Source organism: Berghia stephanieae, chromosome 11 (assembly GCF_034508935.2).
Source record: "Berghia stephanieae isolate SIO BIC M18660-M18661 chromosome 11, UCSD_Bste_1.3, whole genome shotgun sequence".
NCBI lineage: Eukaryota > Metazoa > Mollusca > Gastropoda > Nudibranchia > Aeolidiidae > Berghia > Berghia stephanieae.
In genome coordinates this window covers 20,003,517-20,027,204 of record NC_088370.1, presented here as the reverse complement: position 1 = coordinate 20,027,204, position 23,688 = coordinate 20,003,517, and the positions used below count along the sequence as shown (strand labels likewise).

The 23,688-nt window shown below is 39.9% G+C and overlaps 1 protein-coding gene across 2 annotated transcripts in view; it reads left to right on the top strand.

Annotated features, from left to right (window-relative positions):
* LOC144957132 (uncharacterized) overlaps window positions 1-23,688 on the top strand; it is a 219,567-nt gene that overhangs the window by 19,357 nt on the left and 176,522 nt on the right. For both annotated transcript variants that reach the window (XM_078888153.1, XM_078888152.1), the window contains exons 2-3: window positions 1-2,549; window positions 21,035-21,121. The exon at window positions 1-2,549 is cut by the window's left edge and continues 975 nt beyond it. In XM_078888153.1, the coding sequence (XP_078744279.1) occupies window positions 1-2,549; window positions 21,035-21,121 (2,636 nt within the window). The remainder of the gene's footprint in view (window positions 2,550-21,034; window positions 21,122-23,688) is intronic.

The window sequence follows — 23,688 nt, the reverse complement described above, 5'->3', positions numbered from 1 at the left end:
CTAGTACTTCTAAATTAGGAAAATCATCACCATCTTCATCGTCGTCGCTTAATTCAACCTCTCAAGTGCCACCGACGATTTCAAAGGCAAAAACGCTCACTTCCAAATTTGAAAACGTCGCTAAAACAAAGGATAGCGATAAAACAACGGCACCCAAAACGTTATCAAAACCAGATAAATCTATTAAATCTTCGAAAGAATCATTACAGGAAGATTCTAAAAAACCGTTTTCAAAACCATCCTCTAGCTTAAAAGACTCGAAGAAAGACGGAAACGAAAAAGATGGCGGTGGAAAAACAGCGATCGGAAAAGAGGATGAAACGAAAAGTAAATCGACCACTTTAGGAGGAGCGAAAACTGCCGAGGATAAAGACAATAACAAATCAACATTACTTAATTCCAAACATAAACACGCCGCCCCATTTGGCAAAAGTATGTTACGAAGTGCAAAAGACAAAGAAAAAGATTCTATAGATAAAAGAACTGACAAAATACTATCACAAAAAGAAGCAAGTTCTAGCGAAGTGAAATCAAAGCTTTCGTCTTTGGGCGGCAAATCAAAATTTGATAGTTTAGAAAGACCGGATAAATCAGAAGATAAGAAATTAAAATCATCACCAACAACAACAACAACATCTTCTGACAAATCTACAGAAAAGAGGAGTTCACCATCAACATTAACGCCAAATACATTATCGTCTGGCAGTACGTCGGACGTAAAAATAGGTCATTCAGAGAAAACATCGACAGCACCAGCAGCGAGTCCAGGTAAATTACCTGCTACAACACAGCGTGTTGATGAGCGAGAGAAGTCAGGAACACAACAAGGTGCTACCGGCACGAAATACACACGTGATGCCGATAAGCATGGACAAAGTAAGGTAAACAATTCTGAGGTAGAACATAAGCTGGATGCCAAAAAGCCAACATGGCAGGTAGGAAGAGAACGAGGGAGAGAGGGAGGTGGAGGAAAAGGAGGAGAAGGAGGAGGAGGAGGAGTAGAGCACGTGAAAGAGGGATCGACAGGTAACCGAGAGGAGGGTAGTTTGGGTAAATCTAGTAACGAAAACAGAGATATTAATACAAATGCTAGCAATAAACGGGTACCTACCAATGCGATCAGTGAAAGCGGAGGAGGGGGCGAGACTGGCTTGGCCGATGGAAAGATTGAAAAGGATAAGGCAACCTTACAACATAAAGATGGTAACAATAAGAATGCCAAGGAGACCCATGACGCGAAACAAACGGGATCTATAACGGATGGAATTCATAGGCCCGGCCATTCGGCTGGCACGACCATATCCACTTCGACGTCCAAAACAACCAAATCTCCATCAACTTCTACTAGCAGTAGTAGTACTAGTCCTACTGCTAGCACTAGCAGTCTTAAGTCTATAACATCATCATCAACAAGTACAACTAATACTTCATCTTCCTCTTTACAATCGCCACTTAGTAAAACAACAACAACGACAACAACAACAGCAGCAACAGCAGCTTCATCGACAGCGAGTTCGACAACCAACGCCGCATCATCAGAATCGGCCTCTCAGGCTTTGTCGAAATATCTACCGTCTTTACATGCAAGAAGAAGTAGTAAAGATGTCGCGGAGAGTACTGACATCGCCAAAGGAAAATCCACCTCTTCACCAAAAGACAATGACGTCACTGGATCTTCTGCTAGTCCAGGTGCACGTAGCAAGGAAGTTGACACGTTGTCAAAAGAATTAAAACAAAAGTCCGACAGAGTCGTCTCTTTGGAGTCAGAACTTTCAGAAATGGAAAAGAGATTGAAAACGATGGAGGAAGAAAAGAAAAAAGCGGAAGTGGCGGCAGCGACGGCGAAAAGCGCGACAATTTCGCGTAGTGAAAAAGACGAGATGGAAAAGACCCTGCAAGCTTTACGTAGCCAGTTATCAGATATGCAAACCCAATGTGTGAAAATGGCCAGTGATAACAAAACTCTGTCCACCAAAATACAGGACCAGGACAAAATTTTGAAAGAGTGTCAAGAAGCGAGAGGTAAAACGGAGGAAAATGAAATATTGGAACGGGATCTCGAGTTGACGGAAAAGGAACTGGACGAAGTCAAAGATGAAAACTCGGAGCTACAACGAGAGATTATGGAAATGAAAAATGAAATGGATGAAATGTACGACACTTTTAGAGAGAACGAACAAGACGAATTTCGAGAACTTCAGAAGGAACTTGACCTGACTGCAAAGAACTGCCGGATCTTGCAATTCAAGCTGAGAAAAGCGGAGAGAAGAAATGAGCAAATTGAGGAAGATAGGATGCACTACGAAGAAAAGCTTAGACATCTTCAAGACCAATTTGATTCTCAGGATGCTAAAAATCATATAAAGGTTCTTGAAGAGGAGCTCCGAATCGCCAAAGAAGTGTCCGTTCGTCTGCACGATGAGTTGGATATCGTTGAAGACAAGAAACTGAAGGCCCTTGAAGACAATCGGCACTTGACCGAGCTCTTGGAACATACGGACAAACGTCAATTCCGAATGGAAATGGAGATCGACAAACTCAGGGAGCTGGTGAGTACATGCTTGTGAATACCCTCGTGCGATGTATTTTATCTAAATATCGTCCTTATATTATTATTTCTTTTATCTCATACTGTGTCCCATCGTAGCCATCGTTAACTTATAGCCTGACACAGACCAAAATAAAATGACGTCAAAATGCCAGTCTTTGGCCATAAAAGAAAACAAATCGTGAGTTGTATTCAATAGTTCAACCAATGGGACTTGGTTCCATGAGCACTACTAACGACAACTCACAAGGCGATGCAAAAAAACAAATAATGACGTCAAAATGCCAGTGTGTTTTTGTATTTCAGTGTCAGGTTATAACATGACGATGGCTACGGTCCCAGTCTCAATGCTGTTCCCAGTTTCATCTATCTCAGATGCCCCCCCCCCCCCACCACACACGAACGCAAAACACACATTCTCTCTCTCTCTCTCTCTCTCTCTCTCTCTCTCTCTCTGTCTCTCTTTCTCTATTTCGTCCTCTACCTCTCTCTCCCGTCTCCCCCCCCCCTCTCTCGTTCTCTCTTTCTCCTCGCTCTCTCCCTCTCTCTCTCACGTTCTCTATTTATTCCCTCTCTCTCTCTCTCTCGTCCCCCTCTCTCCTTCGTCCCATCTCTCTTCTCTCTCTTTCTCTCTCTCTTTCCCGTTTTCTCTTTCTCTTCTCCCTCTCTCTCACTCTCTCTCACCTCTCTCCTCTTTTTTTCTTTCTTACTTTCTATCTCTTTCTTTCCTTAACTCTCTCTATTTATCTGTATCTCTCTTTTTCTTAATTACTCCTTCTCTCTCTCTCTCTATCTTTCCCTCTCTCTCTCTACTTTTATCTTTCTCTCTCTCTCTCTCTCTCTCTCTCTCTCTCTCTCTCTCTCTCTCTCGTATGTCTGGGTAAACTTTATGCATAAAATTGATGCTTAAGTTTAACTTATGAACTATAAGGACTCTTATGTTATTTTTGTAACTTTAAAAACAGATACATTTCCCAATGATAATGATTCAGTCTCTTAACTTCAATTTTCATCAAGTCCATTCCGACATGAGGGGATCCCGATTGCTCAGTTTGTAGGGCACGCGCAAAGGGACCGAGATCGAACCCTGGTGAAGTCGAGATTGTTTTTTTTCGGACACAGACAACGCTGTTAACGGCAAGGTACTCATTTTGCACCTGAGTACGGTGAGAGAATTTGAGTAAAGAGCCTTCTCCAAGGACTCAACTAGGCGCCGAGCGAGGCTCGAACCCAGGACCTTCCGATCCGAAAGCGAGTGTCATACTACAAGACCACATCACGATGGTTTACATAAGTCAATTGATAGCACACTAAATTTACATCCAAACTAATCTGGACAACGTCAACACACAGTCAGTGATGTTGCTGTGTTTTCTCCCTAATGGATTCAATAGTCTGATGTCACGTCCGCCCAGCAACGAGCAGCTTGGTTCTAAACAAAGAAAATCGGTACTTTTTATTCTTCATGCTGGCTAGAACTTTTTCACATGTCATGTGATCAGAATGTATAAAAGTCAAAACGTGATCATATTTATAATGTTTTTCTCCTCTGGATACACTTTTATGGTCGTCGGAGAAGTATTATTTCATAAGAGCCTCCGCCATTGTTCCGATAGTTTCGAACTAGTTACTAAGTTACTATACGTCATGACGAGGGAAGTGACGTCACGGCTGTTGAAGCTTATTAGCTATGTCTACTCTGACGTACACTGAAAAATTACATAAAAGATAATTTTTGGCCAGAAAACTCGTTCTTCAAAAAAGTAAATAAAACTCCCTTTATTCATCCCAAGGGGGAAATTTGTCTCTAGGATCTATTCCAAGGGAAGACTTGAATAACCCAGGCGTAAGCCAGCCGCAGTGCAGCGCCGTAAATTGGGCTAGGATGAGGTGACTTGCTCAAAGCCATACAACGAAACGGCGAGTGATAGAACTCGGTACCTTCCGGGTACGAAGCAAAGACCGTACTGCTGAGCCACACTGTCCCCTTTCTATACCGATTGATTAAAATGACCCTCATATTCTCAAACATTCTCAAACCAGGTTTGACAGTTTTTGAAAGGATCGATGGAATTTTGAAGGACGACTTTTCTGGCCAAAATAACAACAACTTGAGCTTTTATTTGGAGCAATATCCACCAAACGTGTTCAAAGCGCTTTACTTAACATGTAGGACCACACATAACGCCTGTTAGGCGATATTACAATGTTTCGAACAGATACAACACTATTGACGGTCAGGTATTCATTTTACACCTGAGTACGGTGAGAGAATGTGAGTAAAAAGCATTTTCCAAGGACTCAACTATGCGCCGCCAGAGAGAGAGAGAGAGAGAGAGAGAGAGAGAGAGAGAGAGAGAGAGAGAGAGAGAGAGAGAGAGAGAGAGAGAGAGGGTGGGGAAGACTCAAATCGCAAAATGCAAAGTGAATTATCAATAATATTATACCACTGAATAATAAAACATTGCTGGTCATATTGAAGTCTTAGATAACACAACTATCGGTCGATCAAAGGTTTGAATTAATCCAGAGAACATGCATTCTTTGTTTCGAATCTAATATTATTCAACAAGTGAATGATACGAAACACTGAAGATTTTTGTCTGACATTAATACATATGGATAAGTAAAGTTTAATCCTGTCTTTACCATGTACAGGAAAATCGTCACAAACGTTACGATGCAACCAACATTTATCTCATTCTAATTTCTTTTGGGCATCACAAATATAAAAGAAAATGTTTTGTTATAGCTATTATGAAACTGGACACTGTGTTTTATAGCTCAATTTACTGAACAGTAATATGTATAGAATGGTCTTGTTGCTTTTCTGTTTGAGTAAGAACAACATAATAATATTTTTGTGTTGGGTAGGTGGGAAATTTCAGGGACAATTCTGAAAATGGCTCGTTAGGAGAGAGTTAAATTTATCTCCTCTTGCAAACGTTACAATAGAGAAAGTAATGAATTGTGATGAATCGATATTATAAATCCTGGGTATCGATCTAAAATATTGAATCAAGTCACTACGAACCCTTTTGTACTTTAGACTAGGGAGATCCAGATGTTTTAATATTAAAAAACAAAAAACAAAAAACAAACACCCTCCCCCCCTCCAAAAAAAAAAACAAAAAAAAAACAAACAAACAACCCCCCCCCCAAATACTTGAGCTTTTATATAGAGCAATATCCACTTAATATGCTCAAAGCGCTTTATAAAGGGTCAGAGATTAACAGCAACACGTTACATGAACCACGAGACATGACGCATGTTAGGCGATATTACAATTGTTCCGACAAAGACAACGCTGTTGACGGCCAGGTACTCATTTTACACCTGAGTACGGTGAGAGAATGTGAATAAAGAGTCTTTTCCAACGAACCCAAGCCCTTCCGATCCGAAAGCAAGTGTCATACCACAAGACGACATAGCCGCACAAACGACTTTCTTCATAAGAACAATAAAAGACATTATGAAGCAATTTGGCAGCTCCTGTCGTTGGACATTTGAAAGTATTACCAAAATGTAGAGGGTCCTAAATGAGTTCAAAAAATGAATAGTAAAATTAAGGGAGTAAAAATGACTCTTATAAAAGATGCAAAACAAAGTAAATGACGTTTCGACCTTTGGCCTTCTTCGGGTAAAGTAGAAAAAACCTTCTTCGGGTAAAGTAGAAAAAACCTTCTTCGGGTAAAGTAGAAAAAACCTTCTTCGGGTAAAGTAGAAAAAACCTTCTTCGGGTAAAGTAGAAAAAACCTTCTTCGGGTAAAGTAGAAAAAACCTTCTTCGGGTAAAGTAGAAAAAAACCTTCTTCGGTAAAGTAGAAAAAACCTTCTTCGGTAAAGTAGAAAAAACCTTCTTCGGTAAAGTAGAAAAAAGGATTTTGTGTAGTAGTTACGTTCTTGGTTATAGTTAAAACTTCTGGTAAATGTATGTGTCTGTTTGTGTGTGTGTGTGTTGTTCTGGTGTTGTGTGTGTGTTGTGTGTGTTTAGTGTTCTTGTGTGTGTGTGTTGGTTACTTGTGTTGTGTGTGTTGTGTGTGGTGTGTCTGTGTGTGTGTGTGGTGTTCTGTGTGTGTTGTGTGTGGTGTGTGTTCTTGTGTGTGTGTGTGTGTGTTCTTGTGTGTGTGTGTGTGTGTGTTCTTGTGTGTGTGTGTGTGTGTTCTTGTGTGTGTGTGTGTGTGTTCTTGTGTGTGTGTGTGTGTGTGTTCTTGTGTGTGTGTGTGTGTGTTGTTTGGTGTGTGTGTGTGTCTTGTGTGTGTGTGTGTGTGTCTGTGTGTGTGTGTGTGTGTTCTTGTGTTGTGTGTGTTGTGGGTGTGTGTGTGTGTTCTTGTGTGTGTGGTGTGTGTGTTCTTTGTGGTGTGTTGTGTGTGTGTGTTGTTCTTTGTGTGTGTGTGTGTGTGTGTTCTTGTGTGTGTGTGTGTTCTTGTGGGGGTGTGTGTTTGTGTGTGTGTGTGTGTTCTTGTGTGTGTGTGTGTGTGTTCTTGTGTGTGTTCTTGTGTGTGTGTGTGTTCTTGTGTGTGTGTGTGTGTGTTCTTGTGTGTGTGTGTGTATGTGTTTGTGTTTGTGTTGACATTCATAAATTTAATGTGAACTATAGTCTGTATCCTCTATAATTTAAGAGGCTACTACTACAACGACCACAAAATGAACCATGACAACAATCCTATAATTGCGTTCAGTTATCAGACCAGCAATGTATTACGCACGTAACCAGTAGAAAATTCGTTTAACTCACGGAATGTAGACTTGGAGGTTAAAAAGAATGCAGAGCTTTGACAAAACGCCATTTCTCTCATATTAGCAACAAGAAAAATAAAGCTCCTTGACTATCTCCTTACCAACCATTTTCAGGATTATCCCCAAAAACTTCACACCCAACTAACACAAAAATATATTTTTTTATCACTCAAACACAATAGCAGTAATCTCTAGCGATAAATAATTTCTTTAGCAAAACATGCTCTACAACACACTGTTCATTTTGTCTAAATTTTACGATGTCCAAGAGAGATTTGAATAAGAAAAATATTGGTTGTATCGTAACGAATGTGCGGATTTTCCTATAGTTGGTAAGGAGAGTCACAAATAGACACAAAAAGAAGGAATAGCATAGCACAAAGGTGTGGTCCTTGCTCCGTACCCAAAAAGTACCGAAATCGACTCCCCAACTCGCTGTGCAGCCTTGAGCAATCAATCTCGCCTTTGATCACTTTGCGGCGCTGTACTGCGGCTAACGCCTGGGTATTCCCGTTTTTCCTGGGATTGGACAATTAATAACGACACATTTCTCTCGGGGGGTTAATAAAGGACATTTAAAAAATATTTTTAAGGACTGAAGATGGCTTCACTCAGCTTTATGTCGTTGGTTTTTTTTTTTAATGAGCTTTTATATAGTGCAATATCCACTAAATTTGCTCAAAGTGCTTTTCAAGCCGTCCCTGGCATACAGCAACATTATCATGTAGGACGGAACATGACGGCTTTTAGGCGATATTACAATTATTTTTCGGACAGAGACAACGCTGTTAACAGTCAGGTACTCACATTACACCTGAATATGGTGAAAGAATGTGAGTAAAGAGCCTTCTCCAAGGACTCAACTATGCGCCGAACGAGGCTGGAACCCAGGACCTTCCGATCCGACCAAAGCGAGTGTCATACCAGTAGACCATATTGACCACATATTCCCTTCATTATCAAGACAACAATCACTATTAGATTAAGAACGCCAGTTGGGTGATTACACATAGAACTCATCTCAATCAGACTTTAAACGTTTATCAGAGAGCGTAGAATAACGAGAGACTTTACGAGGTCGCGCAAGGCGTATCGAGCCTCGTGTGTAGCAACCAAAAGAAGTCAGGTAAACATTTTATCATCATGGCGGCGAATATAAAAGAAGCAAAGAATACGCATTGACGTTGGTGTTCTGCCCCAAACTGTAGCAACTCCAAGAATAAAAGGCCTGATTTGTCATTCTTGCGCTTTCCATCGGACCCCAAAATGTGAGTAAATCACTATCTTATGAGCTCTTTGTTTGGTTTTTAAAAGGCTATACCTACTATGAATGTGTTAAGGTAATAGATACTAATGTGTGTAGTATGTGTGAGCGTATATAATATGCCACAATGTTGTTGTTTCGATCCCACGTATTTATGAGTTACTTAAAACTCTTACTAGTGCCAGACGTATGAATCTGCTTGTTTGATTTATCTGGTGAGGTGCCAGTAAAGAGTATTGTGTTTATGGCAGCTTTGGTAACTACGTTATATATATATATATATATATATATATATATATAATATATATATATATATATATATATATATATATACAGTCCTCTTTGGCTACACACAACCGCTACAATTGCCCCACCAGTTATAACAATAAGCCGGTGGGTCTTGTGTGTGTGTGTGGTTTTTTTTTTTTTTTTTGTGTGTGTGTGTGTGCGCGCGTGTGTGTGTGGGTGTGTGTATGTATGCATGTGTGTGTGTGTGTGTTTGTTTGGGTTGATTTTCTATTTCTTCTACTGCACCTATTAATCTACCATCCTAAACTCCATCAAATACCCTTACTGCTGTAAAAATTAACGATCCAAAACGACCATTCAACGCCACAGCGGGTATCCTGAGATGGCGTTATAAGTGGATCAGTATCATTCAATTTTAGTGAATAAATGCGCCTCCTTTTGTTATAGAGGGTTGTGATTTTAGATGAAGCTCATTAACTTAGGCATGATCTACATTGTAACTGTACACAGCCGTGTGAAATAGGCATGTTTGCTTTTTAAAATTCTTTCTACAGTAGCAGGCAGTGGCTCACCAATTGCCGTAGGAAAGATCTGGAGAATAAAACACCGGAATACCTTCACATCAACTGCTTCATTTGCTCTGAGCACTTTGAACCTTGCTGTTTCAGCAAAACTGCAGTGAAACGTACGGTCATTCTCAGGACTGCTGTGCCAACCATCTTCAACATTCCAAATCCTCCGCCTAAGCTCACTCCATCACGACCACCCCCTAAAAAGCGTAAAATTGATGATTCTGCAGAATTACCACCAGAGAAACCATTTACCTCACCTACGACCTCTCAATGTCATCCAGTGACGGATGTATCCGAGACGAAAGAGGAACGTCAAAGAAAAGACAGACTGAAGAAGAAGCTCTGTGCTCAAAGGTCAAAGAACTGGAGACTACAGAGGAAACTCTCCAAAATGACAGAGAGTTCCCCTCATCAGCCAAACTCCTGTGCGGCAACTAGCTCTAGTGCGGAACCAAGTTCCGAGCAACAACATGGTACTGAATCGAGCAGCCTACAGGCTTCACTTGAAAGTGTTGAACAAACCCTTCGTCTTTATTTACCTCCCCAAGCCGTTTCCTTCATCGTGTCCCAGGTTAGAGTTGGACAACTTCCAAAGAAATCCAGACGATGGAGTTTCCAGGATAAATCATTTGCACTCTCCCTTTTTCACGCTAGTAAAAAGGCTTACAGTCTCTTGCAACGGCTTTTTCACTTACCATCTCCGTCTACACTTGCCTTGGCCATGAAGAATGTACAGATTGAACCTGGACTCTGCCCGAACATGCTCAACCTGTTCCAGATAAAAGTGGAAGCAATGTCACCAGTGGAACGATCTTGTGCCATTGTTTATGATGAAATGGCCATTAAGTCCGATCTGTCGTATGATCCTTCTAGAGATCTTGTGGAGGGATTTGAGGACTATGGATTGTTGCGAGGAAGATCAAGAAAACCAGCCACCCATGCTCTTGTCTTCATGGTGAAAGGACTTAGCACGAAATGGAAGCAACCATTTTCCTATGTGTTATCTAATGGACCAGTGAAGGCTGACATGCTTCTTCTTGTTCTTGTAGAAGTGGTGAAAAAAGTGATAAATCTAGGTCTCCATCCTAAAGCAATGATATGCGACCAAGGATCAACCAACCGGTCAGCATTACAACAGCTAGGAGTCTCTCAAAGCCGACCCTTTGTCATTATTGAACATCACAAGGTCTACGTTCTTTATGACCCACCACATCTGCTGAAAAGCATTAGAAATAACCTGCGGAACTCAGGATTTAGGGTGGCTGGAGACACCATTTCATGGGATTACATCCGGCAATTCTATGAAATGGATTCTTCAAAGCCCGTCAGATTAGCGCCTAAACTGACAAGCCGTCACATCAACATGCCAGTTTTTGCTAACCTTAGTGTCTAGCAGCACAAGTCCTGAGTCATACAGTCGCTGCTGGTATAGCCACTTTGGTCTTTCATTCTTCTCTTCCACAAGAGGCATTGCCAACTGCTCATTTCATTGAGAACTTTGATCAGTTGTTCAACAATTTCAACAGGATCAGTTGTTCAACACTTTCAACAGCAGATCACTGAGAAGCAAAGGGACAATGAACAATGCGATGTCGGCACATTCCAAGCACGTGACTTTCTTGGAGCAGACAAAAATCTGGTTGGAAGGCGTCAAACCTCTGAACAAGACAGGTAGTCTGCCATGCCTGGAAGGATGGAAGCTGTCAATCGAAGCCTTGCTCCAACTCTGGCAACACCTGCGAGATTACTGTGGGTTCAAGTTTCTTCTGACAAGTCGCCTGAACCAAGACTGTTTGGAAAACCTTTTCTCCATCATCAGGGCAAAGGGTGGACACCGAGTAAATCCAACTTCTAGGGAATTCCGCCTGGCTCTGCGCCAGACAATGGTTGATGCTGTTCTCGTCCCGGGGAGCAACAAAAACTGCAAGGATGACATCGATACCTTCTTGTTCAGTTTTGAAAATATGGCATCAATGGGAGCCCAAAGCACCGTCAGAACACGACTACAGCAAGATGTTCCTCTTCCACTTCAGCAAGTAATGAGAGCCGCTCCTCCCATGCTCACGACAACCGAGACCAACGTTCTGAATTACATTGGAGGTTACGTTGGGATGAAGTTGAGAGCCAAAAAAAAATCTTCTGTGTGAAAATTGTAAAGAGGATTTAATACAAGCACGGAGCACTCAAGACCCATCGCATACGTTTATCTGCAAGAAAAATTTTACCACGGAAAACGAGGGATTGTGTGCGCCATCGCATAAATTAATGTATATTCTGACGGCTGCAGAACATGCATTTCGATGCTACATTGACCCCTACTTGTACAAGAGAGGATTAAGAATGTACCTGATTAGGAAAGTGATGGAGGCAACATTAGAAACAGGATTGGAATGCAAAAAGGCCGTGAAGCAGTGTGATATTCACTTCCTCGTCATCAACCTTTTCGTCAATGTGCGCCTTCATCACCATGTGAGATGCAAGGCAAGTCAAGAACAGACCTCCAAATCCAATAAGTCTATTGAAAGGAAAGCGGCCACCTTTCAGAATAAGTAGGAAGGGCAAGCATGCATTGGGTAAGCTTCATACTCACTTCCATAGACTTTGTTATCAACCACCCCCACATCACCAAATCATCCCTCCCCCCCCTCTCTCTCTCTCTCTCTCTCTCTCTCTCTCTCTCTCCACACACACACACTCACACACACAAACATACAAACACACTCCACCTCTTTAGTGTTATATGAATTATATTCGCTCAGAGAAGATGCGAGATTCCTCATAGCCATGCATGATAGAAAACTAAAGCAAATCCATCGATGGTTTCCAGAAAGTAATTTGTTTTGCTCACAGCATCATGGGAACAGTTCACTTGAAGTTTCTACATGAGAGAGAGAGAGAGAGAGAGAGAGAGAGAGAGAGAGAGAGAGAGAGAGAGAGAGAGAGAGAGAGAGAGAGGGGGGGGGGGGGGGGTCAGTTGGGTTGGGGGCGTGTGATTCGCTTGTTGTGTCTATGTCAATTTGATGTACGAGTCCTCTCTTGTTGTGCCCATGTCAAATTTCCTTTTCGGGATAAATTTTTAAGTTAATTTACTTTTATCTCATCTTATCTGATAATGATTGTATTCAATATTGATACCTGGACCTCGATCCAACGGCTTAATAAACGGTTTGATGTTGTGCGAATTATATATCCACTACATTCCATTACTTCTCTCGCCACCATGTGCCGGTGTTTACTAGTGCGGGGCGGTCCTTGGCAAGCTTAAGGACCACGGTCCTACGGTCCTTGGGAAATGAAGACCGCAAGGACCGGTCCTAGACCGGTCCGTTCATTCTTGAACCGTTAAAGACCGCTACACGATGAAAACCGTGGCCTACAGGAGTAAAACACACGGAGTAGTCACACTCATTTCAAATTGTAACCTAATTAGAGAAGAGGGGTGATGCCTTCTTTATTTGCTCACCGTACTTCATTGTTACTTCGATAATTTAATAAAATTTGAAATTTATCCCCATTAACGGAGATAATGGCATCGCCCAAGGCGTTGATCGAGTTGTTCGTGGCGTTGATACACACACGCAACTCCTACCCCCCCTCCCCCCCCCCCCCCACAACACACACATTAGAGGGCAGCGAGCATTGAAGAGTAAGAGAGAGACGTGAAGTTATAATAAGAGGGGGTGGATGAGGTGATAAGAGGGGTCGATGGTGACTTTTCGCCAGATCTAACAAACTCAGCTACCCATTCATTGCTGAGTAGACAGGGATTCAGAAAAAAATCGACTGCACCCGGGATCGATCTCTGGCCCTTTACGTATAAAGAGAGTGCTCTATCAACTGAGCTATCAGGGTCCCCAAATATTCTATTGGACTTTTTTAAAATTCAGACGTTATAACTGGGTTTTTTGGAAGGAAGAAACTAATGAAACTCATATTATTTGATTAGTAAAAACACCAAACGAAATTTTAATATTATTGTATTATTTTAAATGACAACACTGCGATAGAAAGGAGTGGTGACAAGAGATGGACAAAAGAAAACAAAAATCGGATTTGCTACTTGCTAGGTTCGACACACACACACACACACACACACACACACACAAACACACACATCTTTTGTAGTCACATACATTTCAAACAATAACCCATTAGAGAAGAGGGGTCATGCCTTCACCATAGATCATTGTCATTGCGATCATTATGGTGTAGTAAATTTTGAAATTTACCCCGTATAATGGAATCGTCCAAGGCGTGCGCCTCCTGTTCCCCCCATCTCACACACGAAAGGGCGGTTTGCGGAGTGGAGGTTGGTGGTCGTCTGCCTGTATGGTCGTCTGTGTCGTTTAGTGTATGGCAAAGGGCAGTGGGTGCGATTAATTAAGTGGGATGGGTGGTGATTGGTGGAAGATAGGCAACCGAAGCAACGAATCGCTGGGGAAGTAGTAGGGTATGGCGCGAGACCGTAGGACCGTGGTCCTTGCAAGTACCGCCCCGCACTAGTTGAAAGGTGATAAGAAGTGAGGACCGCCGCCGATCTTCCCCTCTGGGACCGATCTTCGGTTCACAGCTAAAAGACCGTCGGACCGCGGTCTAGACCGGTCTTCAGCGCGGCACTAGTGTTTACCTGTCTTGGTTATTTATAGCTCGCTCCTCGCCGCATACGCAGTAGTGCGGGGCGGTCCTTGGCAAGCTTAAGGACCACGGTCCTACGGTCCTTGGGAAATGAAGACCGCAAGGACCGGTCCTAGACCGGTCCGTTCATTCTTGAACCGTTAAAGACCGCTACACGATGAAAACCGTGGCCTACAGGAGTAAAACACACGGAGTAGTCACACTCATTTCAAATTGTAACCTAATTAGAGAAGAGGAGTGATGCCTTCTTTATTTGCTCACCGTACTTCATTGTTACTTCGATAATTTAATAAAATTTGAAATTTATCCCCATTAACGGAGATAATGGCATCGCCCAAGGCGTTGATCGAGTTGTTCGTGGCGTTGATACACACACGCAACTCCTACCCCCCCCCCCTCCCCCCCCCCCCACACACACACATTAGAGGGCAGCGAGCATTGAAGAGTAAGAGAGAGACGTGAAGTTATAATAAGAGGGGGTGGATGAGGTGATAAGAGGGGTCGATGGTGACTTTTCGCCAGATCTAACAAACTCAGCTACCCATTCATTGCTGAGTAGACAGGGATTCAGAAAAAAATCGACTGCACCCGGGATCGATCTCTGGCCCTTTGCGTATAAAGAGAGTGCTCTATCAACTGAGCTATCAGGGTCCCCAAATATTCTATTGGACTTTTTTAAAATTCAGACGTTATAACTGGGTTTTTTGGAAGGAAGAAACTAATGAAACTCATATTATTTGATTAGTAAAAACACCAAACGAAATTTTAATATTATTGTATTATTTTAAATGACAACACTGCGATAGAAAGGAGTGGTGACAAGAGATGGACAAAAGAAAACAAAAAATCGGATTTGCTACTTGCTAGGTTCGACACACACACACACACACACACACACACAAACACACACATCTTTTGTAGTCACATACATTTCAAACAATAACCCATTAGAGAAGAGGGGTCATGCCTTCACCATAGATCATTGTCATTGCGATCATTATGGTGTAGTAAATTTTGAAATTTACCCCGTATAATGGAATCGTCCAAGGCGTGCGCCTCCTGTTCCCCCCATCTCACACACGAAAGGGCGGTTTGCGGAGTGGAGGTTGGTGGTCGTCTGCCTGTATGGTCGTCTGTGTCGTTTAGTGTATGGCAAAGGGCAGTGGGTGCGATTAATTAAGTGGGATGGGTGGTGATTGGTGGAAGATAGGCAACCGAAGCAACGAATCGCTGGGGAAGTAGTAGGCTATGGCGCGAGACCGTAGGACCGTGGTCCTTGCAAGGACCGCCCCGCACTAGTTGAAAGGTGATAAGAAGTGAGGACCGCCGCCGATCTTCCCCTCTGGGACCGATCTTCGGTTCACAGCTAAAAGACCGTCGGACCGCGGTCTAGACCGGTCTTCAGCGCGGCACTAATACGCAGTCACCATCCCTCGCTAACATTGTTGTCACCGACGAAGTCGCGTGACTTCCCGTCCGTAAAGCCTCTCTATTATCTACGCTCTCTGCGTTTACTCACTCAGCCCTAACACCGACTATCCTGGTATTATGTACCCCATCATTTTCTCCTTCTTTTTTGTTCTTCGAATTACAAATTATATGCCTATTTCCAATGCTAAAGTTTTTAATTTCTACATGGTTTGTAGTCGAGTCAGACCAATTTAACTGAGTATATATTTTTTTAGGTCTCTCTCTCTCTTGTGAGAGTGAACAGAATGTAAGTAGAGAGTTAGGGTTGAGTGAGTTAAAGTTTACACAGAAAAAAGTGTATGGGTATGACCGATCTGGCGGGCAGAACTGGAGAGTGTTATATTCAAACGCATACCATCGATATCGATAATAGTCTTAGAAATATAACTGTTGATATCTCAGTTGGTAGGGCACTCGCCTCACATGCAAAGGGACCGAGATCGATCCCGGGTAAAGTCGATATTTTTTTCTGAACCTCTGTCCATCCAGCAGTGATTGGGTAGCTGGGTCTGGTAGATCTGGCTGAAAGTAGGTAATTTACGATAGACTAGCGTCCTAACTAAAGGGTAGCAAGCAACTGCTATTGTCCGTTTTAACGCTACAGAAACCAGGATAAACTCTCATTCCATGGGGCAAAATGCTCTAGAGTAGAGTACTGGTAATTCTAGAAACCAGAATTCTTTGAAGCCTGAGAAATCCAGATTTTTTATATCGACAGTTTTTACATATTGTTTTCACCACTAAACCCTGGAAAGACAAAGTTTAAAAAAAATTGGCCAGAAAACTCGTCCTTCAAATATCGATGGATTTAAATGACCATCATCTTGGTAAAAACTCTCAAACCTGGGACTTTATTGAAGACCTCGCGACGTCCCAGGTTTGAGACTTTTGGCCAAGATGAGGGTCATTTAAATCCATCGATATTTGAAGGACGAGTTATCTGGCCAAATTTTTAAATATGTACGTATCTATCCTGAGTACGCCAGTAAACAGGTTAAGGGAAAACGAACGGATTACAAATTCTATTTACGTAACTGATACCCAATTATGTTGGCTGACTCAGTTCCTACGTTGGAGTCACATTGACTTAACCTTGGCAACAACACATTACATGTTATTGCTTTGGTATTGAGAGCAATAGCACATCTAAAACCGTTTACGGTAAAAATGATAATGATGTGACGACGACGATGATAATGATGATGATGATGATCTTCTTCTTCTTCTTCTTCTTCTTCTTCTTCTTCTTCTTCTTCTTCTTCTTCTTATCGAATGATAATAATAATAATAATGATAATAATAATAATAATAATAATAATAAATATTATTATTATTATTATTATTATTATTATTATTATTATTATTATTATTAATATTATTATTATTATTATTATTATTATTATTATTATTATTATTATTATTATTATTATTATGATAATAATTATAATGATGATAATAATAATAATAATAATAATAATAATAATAATAATAATAATAATAATAATAATAATAATAATAATAACAATGATAGTAATGATGATGCTGAAAATAATAATAATAATAGTATTAATAATAATAATAATAATAATAATAATAATAAATAATAATAATAATAATAATAATAATAATAATAATAATAATAATAATAATAATAATAATGATAGTAATATATAGATAATAATAATAATGTATTAATAGTATTAATAATAATAATAATAATAATAATAATAATAATAATAATAATAATAATAATAATAATAATAATAATAATAATAATAATGATAATGATAGTTTATTTCTAAAGCGCCTATTTCCGAGAAATCCTACTCTAGGCGTAATTACATATTTCTATTTCTAGAGAACCAGTTAACAAAATATTATTTTAAAATGTACTTTAGCCCTCTAAAAAAGTAAAAGAGAACATTTGATAAAATGTCGTCTTTCACGAAGAGTATCCAACTATTGTAACTCTCAGATTAACTCACTCAATCCTAGACATTTTTGGAACTTTTCAAAATTGGAAAAAAGTGTATTAAAAATGAGCATGTACATAGAGAGACGGTCTAGTTTTTTTTTTTCAACTACCACTAACATGTAAAAACTAAAAACATTAGCTTTGAAACTACTCCTATAATTTGTCTCATAAAAATGTAATAAATAGGCATGGGGTAAAAGTAACCGGTAAACTACGGATATAGTCGGTGTTAGGGTTGAGTGAGTTAATATTTCAGAAACGAGGATAAAGTTCGGGTAAACAGGCCTTATAACTCTTATTAAAGTACTTCCATTTGCACATCATGATTGGAATCAATAGTCTGATGTCACGTCGTTCAGCAACGGCGGCCATCGTGGTTCTAAACAAAGAAATTCAGTACTTTTTATTCCTCATGCTGGCTAGAACTTTTCATATGTCTTGTGATCAGAATGTGTTTAAGTCAAAACATGATCAGATTTATAATGTTTTAAAAAAAATCTGGATTCGCTTTTATGCTTGTCGGAGAAATATTTCATAAGGGCGTCCGCCATTGTTCCGATAGTTTAGAGCCAGTTACTAAGTTACCATGCGTCATTACGAGGGAAGTGACGTTACGACTGTTGAAGCGTATTACTTTTGCTAGTTTCGGGGGTTTACGCTCCGAGCAAGACTTGTATGCCATTTCAACGCTAACAAAATATTATAAATAATAATATGAAATTGAATGTAAGCTTCAATTTAATTACAAAAAAACCCCCCAGATCAAATGAACTTTTCGGGTTTCCCCTTTATCAACAAAACAGGATGAATGAAACACCACAGATGAATGAGATAACTACGCCACTATCACATTAGACGGGACATAATGCCTGTTACGCGATATTACAAATTTCCGGGACAGAGACAGCGCTGATAATGGTCAGATACTCATTTTACACATGAGTACGGTGAGGAAATGTGAGTAAAGAGCCTTTTCCAAGGACTCAACTATGCGCCAAGCGAGGCTCGAACCCAGGACCTTATGATCCGAAAGCGAGTGTCATACCACAAGACCACATTGCCGCACCTTCTACCCTTTCTTCCTTAAAAAAAAGCCAACTCTTCTTGAAGGACAGAATCAAACACAATTTATAACAATGTCACTCAATGTGATAGAAACGCACATCTGATCATTTTCTTGCAAGTACCATTGATAAAATATGAGTTTAATATTTTGCCGCATCCTACGTAATCGTCTCATTTGGCTAAATCCTTTTTCTTGTTTCCAGAAAAGAAAAGAAACATAAAAAGCAGCCGTTTTGATGTAGAAAATGAGACTTAATAGTGCGGCTATGTGGTCTAGTGGTATGACACTCGATTTCGGATCGGAAGGTCCAGGATTCGAGCCTCGCTCGGCGCATAGTTGAGTCCTTGGAAAAGGCCCTTTATTCACATTTTTTTACCGTACTCAGGTGTAAAATTAGTACCTGACCGTTAACAGCGTTGTCTCTGTCCGAAAAAAATGTAATATCGCCTAACAGGCGTGATGTCCGTCCTACACGTTACATGTTGCTGTTGTCCAGGGACCCATTTTAAAGCGCTTTGAGCACGTTTAGTGGATATTGCTCTATATAAAAGCTCAATTTTTTATTTTATTATTTTAATAGGCAACCTACTCAATCCTAATTCAAAGGTCTTTTTTGGGGGTCAGCGTGGCTCAGCGGTTCGGACTTTGCTTTGTACCCGAAAAGTACCGAGTTCGACCACCCGCCGCTGCGCTGTGTGGCCTTGAGCAAGTCACCCCGCCAAAGCTCAATTTGCGGCGCTGCACTGCGGCTAACGCCTGGGTTATTCCAGTCTTTCTTTGGAACAGACCCTAGAGAAATATTTCCCCTATGGGATGAGTAAAGGAAATTTAATTTTCAGGGTCAAGACCAGAGTGCAATAAAAGTAACTTTGGAAAATGATAATGGTTGTATCGTAACGAATGTGACGATTTTTCGATGGTTCGTAAGGAGAGGGTTAGAATATGCGAGGGGAGGGGGGGGGGGGCGTTGTAGATGAAGGAAAAATGGTAACAGAGTCAAGAAATTTCAGAAGGGGGGGGGGGGGCGGTGGTCAATTCAAACAGGGTGTATTTTACTCAACTGTTATATATATAATCTAGAATTTTAGTCAATTATCCGCGTTAAGTCCATCTGTTGATTTTAACTAATGGCTATAGAGTTCATCACATCTATAGAAGTGTATTCAATCGTTTTACCATACTAAAAGCGCTTCAAAATGATTATTTTTTAATTTCCACAACTACACGGCACAAAATGACAATCTTACAATAATACTTCTTTCCTGAAGGAAATTTTGGATGGATGAGTTGGGTTCGAGCCTCGCGCTCGGCGTATAGTTGAGTCCTTGGAAAAGGCTCTTTACTCACATTTTCTCACTGTACTCAGGTGTATAATGAGTACCTGTGCTTAAATGCTGAAATTAGTAAATGTGCTTAAAAACAAAATTGTGTTTGTGAAAAACCGGCCTTCATAATAGGCTTCAACATTCGTGACGTCACTTCCCTCGTAATGACGCATAGTAACTTATTAACTGCCTCTAAACTATCGGAACGATGGTCGACGCCCTTATGAAATACTTCTCCGACGGGCATAAAAGTGTATCCAGAGGAGAAAAACATTATAAATCTGACCTTTTTTTTGACTATTATACATTCTGATCACACGACGTGAAAAAGGTCTAGCCAGCATGAATAATAAAAAGTACAGATTTTCTTTGTTTTAAAACCAAGCTGCTCGTTTCTGGGCTGCGGACGTGACATCCGACTATTGAATCCTATTAGTTAGGGAAATTACTTTTTGACTGGCCCTTGTAATGTTTCCCCTAGGAGCAATAATAGAAGTTTCATAGCCCGATAATAAGGTTACAAATTGGTGCAACTGGAAACGTCTTTGATCGTATTTTATAGCAAAGCATTAAAACTGTGTTGACTGAGATAAGACCGGATGTTAAAGATGAAACGATAATGAAGATATTTTTGAAGTCAACACTTTGATTTAAAAAATAATTGAGCTTTTATATAGCGCAATATCCACTGAATGTGCTCAAAGCGCTTTACATGGAGTCCCTGACTAACAGCAAAACGTAACATGTAGAACGAGACATGACGCCTGTTATGCGATATTGCATTTTTTTTGGACAGAGACAACGCTGTTCACGGCCAGGTACTCATTTTACACATGAGTACGGTAAGAGAATGTGAGTAGAGAGCCTTTTCTAAGGACTCAACTATGCGCCGAGCGAGGCTCGAGCCCTGAAAATTTGTTGTTATATCTATAAAAACTTGACACTGTGTTTGTAGAGCTCATTTTGCTGAACAATAATATGTCTAAAATGTACTCGTTGCTTTTCTGGTTGAGTAAGGAAAGTCTATTTTTGTGTTTGGTGGCTGAAAAGATTCGGTGAAAATTCTGAAAATGGCTGGTAAGGGGAGAGTTAAGTTTTCAGTGATATGTCACAAGTGTTTTATAATTAAAAAACATTCTTTTTACAATAATATACTAAGCCATCATCATAAAATTCTACTTTTGTTTCAGGTCTGCGATCTACGTCAACAATTGAAAGAGGCCAAAACCGGGCCAGGATCAGGATCGAACAACAGAGACAGCGCAACCCCCGAGAAGGTACACTTTAATCACAATAATAGTATCTATCGATAGAAAGTAATGAATAGATCCCCCTAGACTGGCAGAGCCAATAGCCACCGACCTTTCGCAACATACGCCGTAAGACGTATCACATAAACTATCACATGATCAGATCAGCGGATGGTTTTAAGGACAAAAAGTCAGTTATTCAAAGTTTCCCTTGCTAAACACTACTCGTACGTTACACTTATCTCACACTTGCATCACGTAATTACTTTCATTGGTAGCGAGCTCTATCTAATTTTCTTTTCGTTATGAAGCTTGCATAATGTTTATTTCTTTGTATAGATAACAATAGTTTTTCAAATAATCAATTTATCTCGCTTTTAAAAAAAAAGGTCCACGCCAAGTTACATTCAGCTACATATTTTCAAGAGTTTCAAGTTGAACCTTGTAATGTCAAACAGTAAATGATCCATATAGAAAAGAGGTCTATGATGTTTTAAAAAAAGGCTACCGAATAAGGCAAAGCTTTGAAAAAGTGTGTATGAATCAATGCCAGACAAAGTAGAAAAAACCCCCGGAAGAAACCCCCTCACCTCGTTAAAACCGACAAATTAAAAGGTGAGCAGTCCCTTGTGTGACGTGAACGTGAACGCAACATTTAAAAAGCAACGTCACGCTAAGCGAATTAATATCTTTGAAATGGCTGTGCACAAGACACTCCCCCACACTGCACTCGTAATTAGCTGATCATATGATATATTATACGTGATATGTTTTACCGTATATATTGCGAAAAGTAGTATATATTACATCACACGGGACGATTTGATAAACCAACCATCAAACTACCCAAAACAACAAAGACTGTTTTCTGATGTCACTCAGTCTCCGATTAAAATATTTTAACAACCCAAAAAAAACACAAGACAAAACAATTGATAAGTGTCTATTCGACTTCAGACATTCAGTGTTTCCTTTGCTAAACACTACTTGTACTCGTACACTTATCCTACGCTTGCATCACGTAATTATTACTTTCATTGGTAGAGAGCTCTAATGTTCTTTTTGTCATGAATCTTGCAAACTGTTTCTTTCTTTGTATAGATAATATGAAATTGAATGTAACTTTCAATTTAATTTAATATACGAAAACAGATAATGTGGACGTTTCGGGTTTCCCCTTTATCAACAAAACAGGATGACTGAAACACTACGGACGAATGAGATAATATTCATAACGGCGTTGCTCATTCGTCTGTAGTGTTTCATTCATCCTGTTTTGTTGATAAAGGTGAAAGCCGGAAACGTCCACATTATCTGTTTTCGTTTATTAAATTGAAGCTTACATTCAATTTCACATTGTTATCTATACAAAGAAAGAAACCTATGAAAGCTTCATAACAAAAAGAACATTAGAACTCGCTACCAATAAAAGTAATTACGTGATTTAAGTAATCGAGCAGCAACATTTACATTACATTATCCTTTCTGTGTAGAGACAGTCTAATATGATATTTATTTATGTCCCATTTGAAAGAAATCAAAATCCCAATTTTTAACATCAATAATTTGAAACTGGGTCAGTTTTATGGTAGTTTACTGTCTCCCATGGGAACCATAATGTTTGTGATACAATTATGTCGTCGTTTGTTTTTTGGTTCTTTTTTTCTTCTAATTTATAGTTTTTCTTCTTCATTCTTTGCTCTGCTCGCCTGTTGGTACAGAGAGTTGTTTGAAATAGTAGTGATATGGATAACCATAAATAATATGTGACCTTCCGTCTCTCATGGGTATTATGTCGGTATGATGACTTGGATGTCAAACAGTCAGTCTAAAGCAGACTTGCCTTCAATACTCTTCAACAGCCGTAACGTCACTTCCTTCCTAATGACGCATGGTAACTTAGTAACACTGGCTCTAAACTATCGGAACAATGGCGGACGCCCGTATAAAATATTTCTCCGACAAGCATAAAGGGTATCCAGAGGAAAAAAAACACATACATTTGATCATGTTTTGACTTTTACACATTCTGATCACAAGGCATATGAAAAGTTCTAGCCAGCATGAAGAATAAAAAGTAATGATTTTCTTTGTTTAGAACCAAGATGACATCAGACTACTGAATCCAATTACGAAAAAATCGTAGAAACCGACATTTTTTTGGGCTCTAAATTGAGAAGTTTATGAACATTTCTAAGTCATTTATACTTACAGAAAATGGAAGTTTGATACCAGACTAGACGTCCACATAATTTTACAAATTATTACGAAAAATTCGTAGCATTACGATATTTTTGCTCTACTTTTAGAAGTTTATAAGCATCTCTAAGTCATTAATACTTACAGAAAATGAAAGTTTGATCCCAAACTGCATTATTTTAAGGATTTTGCAGCGTTGGTGACTATACTAAAAGTGTTGTAATAGGATTCAATAGTCTGACGTCACAACAACGCCCATTAGCGAGCAGTTTGGTTTCTAAATAAAGAAAAAATCTGTATTTTTTTTATTCTTCATGCTGGCTAGAACTTTTTCACATGTCATGTGATCAGCATGTATAAAAGTACAAAATTTTTCAGATTTATAAGGTTTTTCC